At 36.2% G+C, this 8,694-nt stretch overlaps 1 protein-coding gene across 2 annotated transcripts; it reads left to right on the forward strand.

Moving 5' to 3' along the window:
• Nucleotides 1-147: 147 nt before the first annotated feature.
• Nucleotides 148-7,569, forward strand: LOC139152564 (SNARE-associated protein Snapin-like). 2 transcript variants are annotated; one of them, XM_070725783.1, is made up of 5 exons: nt 148-325; nt 893-939; nt 1,343-1,461; nt 5,483-5,584; nt 7,375-7,524. In XM_070725783.1, exons 1-4 carry the CDS (start codon nt 174-176, stop codon nt 5,573-5,575), a joined length of 411 nt encoding a protein of 136 aa, XP_070581884.1. In that variant the 5' UTR covers nt 148-173; the 3' UTR covers nt 5,576-5,584; nt 7,375-7,524. The 2 variants fall into 2 exon arrangements, with proteins under 2 accessions (XP_070581884.1, XP_070581883.1); XM_070725782.1 differs by lacking the exon at nt 5,483-5,584 and having other exon boundaries at nt 7,375-7,569.
• The last annotated feature ends 1,125 nt before the right edge of the window (nt 7,570-8,694 follow it).

Consider the following 8,694-nt stretch of genomic DNA (forward strand, 5'->3'; position numbering starts at 1 on the left):
ATATAATAATTTTCGAAAGTTTAAAAATTAATCATATCATAGATATGAGTAAAAATTCAGGTGATACTTTTATTTTCTATGACTTAAAAGACCTTTTAAATTGTCTGCGGTTTGTCTGAATGGTAAACGGGTCAAAGGTTATAGGTTAAAGTTGAAGTTGTCAGCATAGGAAAATGGCGACAGCGGAAACGAGTGCGAGCCCAGTCGAAAGTCCGAGCTCAACAAAATCATTTGATCCACAAACAAGAGACGCACTCGCAGAGGGACTTTTAGATCTGCTCAAACCAGCTGTAGAAGAAGTCGACGAACAAGTCGCACGCGTCAGGTTTGGTCACAGATCGTTAAATTTCACCCCATGGACCCATGACTTTTCCTTGTAAAATAGTAAATTCGAAATTCGAGCGTCCTTTGCATTTCATTGATGCTTTGTTTACAAATAACCCTTTTGTCGCCCAGAAAGTCACAATTTAGCTCACTATATTATAAACCGATAATATGATAGTCGCAGAATACCTTCTCGCATAATTTTCACGGAAGTGATGTGAGAGCATACAACTTTCACGTCCACATCAGGACCACGCCCCCTATCACTTATTTCAGTCCACGATAATTTGATAACTATCAGAATATTTTTGACCAAATTAATTTTCACCATTCACTGTTCCATTGAATGAAATGTTATATTTTTCATTTGAATACCATTGACAGACATTTATTAAACCTGACCAAAGAGGTCGGTGGTATTCATGAGGCAAAAAGAGGAAGTGTCAATATGATCTATCTGACTTGTTCAGTACAAGATCGTATGACTAAAGTTGTTGTTTTTCTTTCTTCATTTTTTTATTTTGCTTTGTTTTTGTTTTTGTTGTCATTTTATGACCATCCCATCCAGGGAAAGTCAGGTTGAACTGAGACAACAGATTGATGGCCTTGCTGATGGTAAGATGATCTCTATAATTCAACATTTGATGTGTCGGTATTTTGTAAATTGTACATTAAGTTTAGAGGTCTTATTTTGCAAGCAAAAAGACTAGGTGATATTCAAGTATATTGGATGCTTGAAACCATATCTACTGAGTCTATTGGATGCATACACTCAGACGATTTAAATCCATACAGCCATACAACATACATGTATGTGTCATGTTCATTTCATACATACATATATATCTACAGATTGACCACAAATAATATATCTACACTGATTGACAAGTGCGTGCCCAGAATTTTTTTGTTGATACATTACAATGATTATCTCTTGATTTTCAGGCGTGAAAGGCAGCAAAGTTCATAGTGGCAAATTCAGTGTGACACAAATCTATGCTACCACTTGATTTTTCAGAATTAAAAAAGTTATCAGATGAGCAACCTTTGCCAGTTGAATTGGATGTGTATGTGAAGAAACTAATGAATTCCAGGAGGAGAATCATGGTTGTCAACAATATCCTACAAAATGCACAGGTAAGGTCCAGTGTCAGCTTCAGCTGCACTTGGAAAAGGGTACATACTGGGTTTCAGTTGCATCATGGGTCATATCCAATAGAGTGGCTTTGGTTACCCATACTTCTCTACAAGTTGCGCTGAAAAGACAGCCCAAAGAACAGCCTTAGTAATTGAGACTAGGTACACCATGGGTCTTAATTTGGTTATGATTACTGTCCACTCAAAGCAAGAGCTGTTTACGAGGAAAGTCATGGATGAATGGGTAGGCAGTAAATTTTAACACTGTACAATAGCACTGGTCTGTTGTAAAGCTTTGATATTTTAATGTTTTCAAAACAGTTGACAAATTTTGATGTCTTTTCAGGGCTCGAAATTAGCGGTAGTCCCGCGTCCACAGACTACCAACTTTTCCCTGGGGCTACCAAAACCCATAAAATGGTAGCCCACACGGACTACCAAAGCCTGGGACATGAAATTACTTAGTGGGCGACATGATGTTGATCGCTGTGAGATGACCGACGCTCATACAGTCAACCCAGCTGGACACAGAAAGGACATGTCGAATTTGTTGCGACAAACTTTCAATAAAATATCACCTGAAAGATGTACTTGGATAACAGGCTCGAGAAACAATGGCCAATGAAAATTTATTTTCATAGTCATTTAAGCACTGTCGGACCATCCACAAATTACATTTTCCGAAGTGTACGAGATCATCCTATGATGTGGTAGGAAAAATATAGTCAAAATTGCCACAAAAGTATTAGGAACATGACTGTACCAAGTTGTCATCCTGAAATTCATAGCCAATCTATTTTTAGCCATGTTATGTTTACACATGCTGAGTGAAAAGTCGTTGTCATTGCGAACATCAAAATTTGCATATAAGCTCTGCATATGTGTGAATAGGTCGTCAAACTTTGAGGCGTCACCGTTGTCCACTACACATGCTATACCGTTCTCCTAAGGCTATGATCTGCAGTTATTGATGTCAAATGACTAGAAAATTCACTTACTTGATAGAATCATGCAAAATAAATCGTTCATTGTCTAGATATAAATAAAAATATCCTTTACAAAAAACCCTCTTCATTCATGCATGGGCTACCAGACCTTGTCGCTGGGCTACCAACTTCAGAAAATGGTAGCCCAATGGGACTGCCAGGGAAAAGAGTTAATTTCGAGCCCTGCTTTTGCTGATTCAGGTGTCAGAATTAGCATTTAACATTTATTCATTTTCGAATCACCTTTTCTATCATAAAGATATTCAACAGCACTGTAAAAATACAACAACTTAAAATTAAAAGTTGTGTAACAACGTATTAAATCTCAACATTATTGGAGACTATCATTTTGTTGTATCATCACTTTGACCTTTTCAACCCTAACATTTGCTGGTATGAGCTCATACCCCTATATGTCAAAGTCAACAATCAACCCTATACTGTGATGTCATATGACATTTTACAAAGCCCATCTTGACATCTTTGTATGAGGTGCTAAAATGACTAAATGCCAACATTTACTTTGATATCATATCATTGAAACACTGTCCCTTTGTGGAGGGACCGTGATTGAAAACAAAACTGTAAAAAAGGTTTCATAATAATCCATGTTTAATGTTTTCCAGGAAAATTATAATTAACATAACCAAAGCTTTTCATACTAATTCCTTGAATATCTAAGTTACAAAAATACCTAAAAGATGAAAACTCAGCAATTGGATTACTCACAGCCATTTAATACTTACAACATTCCCAGATCATAGGCATGTCTATCTACACGTCACTAAATCTTCTCCCATATACAATTGTATGAAATGTAAACATAAGACTTAACCAATGCTATTTCTCTGTATTACATACTCTAACTACTAATATGCTTGCTGATTTTCTTCATTTTAATAAAGGTGGTACTTTTACATTCAATGGTTTCTTTCTAGAAGCCTTCATGGTGAATTTGCCATTTTCTTTTTACTGTGTTTCCTTCAGCTTGTTATTTTCTTCTCTTCATTTGCAGCATACCGGTACATTATATTTACCAGATCACAGTCAAGCCAGATCATTGGCATAAATTAGCATGTAGTTTTGAACTCTCTGGTAAATCTGAAAATCTGAAATCTGCAAATCTCAAACAATTAAGTAACTGATATCCTGTCATTTTTGAAAACACTCATTCTAATGAAGAAATATTCTCTGATAGAAATACATATTGGTGTGAAAAATTTTGGTAAAAATATGAAAGATATGAATTACCAAATACTAAATCTGTGATTATCAAAACATTGCATAAAATAATTTTATGTTCCGGCCACTTGTCATTCCATTTTCAGTATTTTATTCCCGCCCACAAATTCACCTGGAGACATCCTTGTTTCATCATGTCTATTGGACTGTGGACATAATTATGGAACCTTCATTTATGATTTCCATTTTCTCTTCAAAGGTTCATCTCTTCTCTTTAAAGGGACAAAGTCGGCCATTTTTCATGAATTTTGTTTGACACAAGATACTACTTATATTGTTTGACATGTTGAAAGACACTGAATGAATGGGTGATCATGCATATATTCGACCCCAGTTTTAGACATGATAAGTGAAACCATGGCAAAAATGAATTAATGGTCATGACCATTAATTCGTTTTCGCGATGGTTTCATTTAATTGGATGAAAAACTATCTAGCGGATCGCACACAACGCACGAATATAAATGGATCTCTGTCAGAAGCATCACCTGTCCAAATTGGAGTGCCCCAAGGCTCGATTTTAGGGCCACTTTTCTTTTTGATGTATGTAAATGATCTGCCATCTGTAACTAAATTATGCAAAGTGGTTTTATATGCTGATGACACCGCATTGTTTTATGCAGCAGATGACTTACAAAAAATACAAACTCGTTACTCAGTGATTTATATCAGTTAGTAAATGGATGGATACAAACAGATCAATCCTTAACGTTGACAAAACTAAGTCCATGATTTTTGGTACACCTCAACGTCTCAGAAATAGAAATTTAGTTTTGAAATTTAATGATATCGAAATTGATGTTATCAGTCAATTTAAATATCTTGGTGTTGTGATAGACCAACATTTAAATTGGGAAGCACATGGTAACATGATTGCTGAATCTGTATCGAGACGTCCAGAAGCCACATGGCGTATACGCAAATGGCTCGACAAGAAAACCTGCGAGTTGACGGTAAAAGCTTTTAGTTTTTCCATTGATGACATATTGAGGCGTTGTCTGGATGACGTGCAGTTAATGAATGCAAACCAAGATCCAGAGGTTGCATAGTAGAGCAGCCAAGGTAGTTCTTGGCAGGGGAAAGTTTCCATCGTCATCATTGGCCTTATCTCATCTAAAATGGCATCCTATAAACCATCAGTGGAATATACAGTTAGCTGTGATGACTTGGAAATGTTTGAATAGATTAGCCCCTCCATATTTATCTACTGATTTTCAAGAGCTTATTTTGTTAAGCGCTTCCAGGCGTTTTACAAGATCTACTGTTAGTGATAAATTAATTGTGCCCAGTTTCCGCTTACAGAAGGGTAGAAACACATTTCTGAATAGAGGCACAAGACAATGGAATACTCTACCCTCATATATAAAATCTCAAAAAGAACTTTGTAATTTTAAATCTTTAGTGAAGAAATATGTTTAATTTGTACGCTTTGTGTTTTTAAGTCTCGTCACTTTTGATGTACTTTTGTCAATTTTAGTCATTCTACGTGTCTGTTTTTATTTGTTTGTTGTGTACCTTTTGCTTTTTATGCAGGACGTCATGGGAGATCATAGAACACCTTGTGTGGGAAATGAATTGACTTATCCTGTTTAAATAAAGTAAAATAAATAAATAAATAAATAAATTTACCTAAAATTGCAGTCAAATATATGCATGGCCACCCATTCATTCAGTATCTTTCAACATGTCAAAGTAGAATCTCATGTCAAACAAACTTCATGAAAAATGGCCGACTTTGTCCCTTTAATTTAATGTCCATGCATTCTCTATCTTCATCACTTTTGTTTTTTCAGGAGCGTCTAGGTAAACTCCATTATAATGTATCTAGGGAGACTGCACGTAGGAAAGCATTGTTAGAGCCACCTTCAGCTGGACCCATCCAGTGAACGCAATAGGTCAGCATTTCATGAACAAAACAAAACAAAATCTCATTGCCCAGTTTTGAGGTCAAAGGTGATGGGTTAAAGGTCAGCTGTTTTCTGATGAGCATCAACAAGCAGATGATTATGATAATGTTATCTTTTGACGTGTCTGTCACAAGTTAATGTAATGGGTGTACTTTTTTTTTGCCAAATTATTTTTGACAGTTTAGTAATCATATTGCACTCCAAAGACTTTCTCTTTGTTCGGTTTGGATGCACATCATTCTTCAGCAATGTTCTCTGCTGTTTATCAAAAATGATTTATTGGCATGGTAAACATTCAAGGTCACAGGAGTGGGCAATGGTGTCACAGCATGAACACACACACATCAGCATGCAGCTCACAGTGCGTGTGAGTCTAAAGTCATGGCCACAAAACTGGACAATGAGAAATCTCCTATTTTTCATCGTCATCTAGGTTTCCTCTGACCACAGACACAAACAAAACAGAAAAAAAATTCTACAAAATTTTGCAAAATTTTTTATTTGAAATGATTTGCAAATATGCGTTGCCATAGATATGAATCAATCACCATATTTATTGCTATTCATGCAAATCACATTGTAAAGTAATTAGTTTATTTCAGGCTGAGTTGTGGAGATGTATCACAATATCCATGTAATAGTTCCACCAATAAGCATCTTTCTTATCTATTATATCTTTAATATTTCTGTAAAAGTTCTCCTTTCTTCTGCTCTGGCTTTCATGAAATGCATCCTTCAACGCAAACCATTTTTGCACAAACGCAAATTTTGAGTAGGCATTTATTTCATGATGATTTTAGAAGTGTAAAATGACAGAGCAGGCCACTTCGATGGTCGCAGCCACTGCACGTCCACTGACACATAACCCTTGGAGTTTATGCCTATTTTAACATCAGTTTTACAGACATTTGTACGCTGCTGTAGGTTTCTCACAAACACATAAATCAAACAGTCAGCGATCAAACATTAGCACTGGCAGTATTCAAAGAGCTCTACATGTAGGCCATAATCATTTCATTGTCAGAACAAGGCCCTTTGATTACTACAACAAGATGATTGGAAAAGTGACATAATAATGTGAAATTGAGGATAGATAGACTGTACAGTTGTTCTGAAGTGAATATTTGATGCATGCTATGTAGCTGCAATTACACTAAGCAATTGAAGTACAGTATGTTTAAGCACTGTGACACAGTGACCAAAATAAAACAATTATCCATTGTAATCAATACAGGAAACAGAGAGAAGATGTCACTGTCACATCAGTTCAATAATGTCACAATTTCTGACATTTGTTTTGAAAAGATCACAGAATGGATGGCAGCTATCTACAAAACGTAGTCAGTATTTTCAGGTTCACTGCCATTCTAGAGTAATTATAATGTCAAAATTTTTCTGGTTCAATGCTGATATGTGAATGTCATGAAATATCACTGGAAATTTTAGTCTGGCAAGAGACCATTCAAGTCAAATGATGATGCAGGGAATGTTGTATAAAGTTACATGTCATATATTGGAGTAAACAGCCCATTGAGCTACAGTTACAAATTTATCACGTACGTGGTATAGTTTGAGATGCTTTGTTCCTCGGACATGTAGCCTATCCCTGGATTCTGTGCAAAATGTGGTTCAGTAAGAATATTACACCAAATCTTCAGCCACTTGAATTTTCATTCATATGTGAACTGTCAAGAACAATGTATACACTTTACTAGTGTTTGAAAAACTCTTATACTGTTTTCATAAAACTTATAAGCTGTTCTGTGTTTCACTTTCAGACGAGAATGGACAAACTGAATAGTAGGATAAATGCACACGTTGCAAAACGAAAGTCTACATTAGACGCGCTGAAAGGTGAAGAAAAGCCACCCAATATGGACTATATACATCCATATCATATGCCACTACAATAACATGCATGTCCCCATTTCATCCCCACAGTCACTGTGGAATATGCCTACGTACTGGACTTTACCATAAATATGCCTACGTACTGGACTTTACCATACTCTTCTATATACCGTGAAGACTTAGTCACTACTTAGAGGGAGACCAGGTCTGATGGTGTCATGAATTAGAATGAGCAATTCTTAGTTAAACCGATGATTTATCAGAATGCTATTGTTCCCCATGCGCATTTTCAAATGTGCATTGTAAAATTGATATGTGTCAATCTGACTGTCTGTGTTCCAATTTATTGTTGACAGTGCATGAGAGTTTGTAAACATTGCCAATTATTGCCCTCTTTAAGGTATGTCTAATTAAATTAACATTCTGTCCATTTCTGCCTGGGCATACCATGAAAAGCTGTGAGGGTGTGAGACCTGCCACTCAAGTACGCCCTCAGGGGAGCAATCTTGCAAACCCATTTTTTACAAAGCTAATCCTATAGGTTGGGGGCTGTAGGCACTGTATAAAGAACCTGTATCGTGATGTTTATGGAATCTGTTAATATTGTTGGACATTTTGACGCATTGAATCAACTAGTATTGAAAACATCATTCAGTGAAATGACTTCACTTTAATAGATCTAATGTTTTTAAGTAAGTTACATGTAAATTGTGCCGTTTGCAAGTATTAAAAGGCTAAATAAAGAACTGTGACAAATGATTTGTTTTCAAGAAACCTTCTTTTTCGGTATTTTGCTGATGATGCTACACCTTCTTTGTAAATGTTGTGTGTTGAAAGGCAATACTCTATTCTCTCCTACCTGGTGTACATGCTGTATGCATATATCCCCTTCTAGTATCGGAGGAGGATACAGCTTTCCTCGTGTCCTGGTTGTGTCAGATAGAAGCATGTCATGCCCCATTGACTGCCCTCCGTAGACAGTGGACATATTACAGTCTTTCTACCAACAATTCAAAATCTGGAAATGCTATTTTACCATTGAAACAACACAAAGTGAAATTCAAACAATTGATGGAACAACATATGAGATCTTTCATTTATATAGCAACGGATGGTGCAGTGGGCACGTTTTGTGTGGGTGAACATGAAATGCAGAGAGTATTGCCAGTGTAACACAAGTGCTTTCAGAATATCTTTACAGCAAACTCCCTCACGTGAAAATGTTGATAACAATAACAGACACACAC

This window comes from Ptychodera flava, chromosome 16, assembly GCF_041260155.1.
Source record: "Ptychodera flava strain L36383 chromosome 16, AS_Pfla_20210202, whole genome shotgun sequence".
Taxonomy (NCBI): Eukaryota; Metazoa; Hemichordata; class Enteropneusta; family Ptychoderidae; genus Ptychodera; species Ptychodera flava.

Bases quoted from the DNA above. Each gene is read 5' to 3' on its own strand.
- LOC139152564 (XM_070725782.1), top strand. From the start codon at position 174: ATGGCGACAGCGGAAACGAGTGCGAGCCCAGTCGAAAGTCCGAGCTCA. The intron at 326-892 runs GTTTGGTCACAG...CATCCCATCCAG, and splicing joins GAACAAGTCGCACGCGTCAG to GGAAAGTCAGGTTGAACTGA. The intron at 1,462-7,374 runs GTAAGGTCCAGT...TTTCACTTTCAG, and splicing joins ATATCCTACAAAATGCACAG to ACGAGAATGGACAAACTGAA.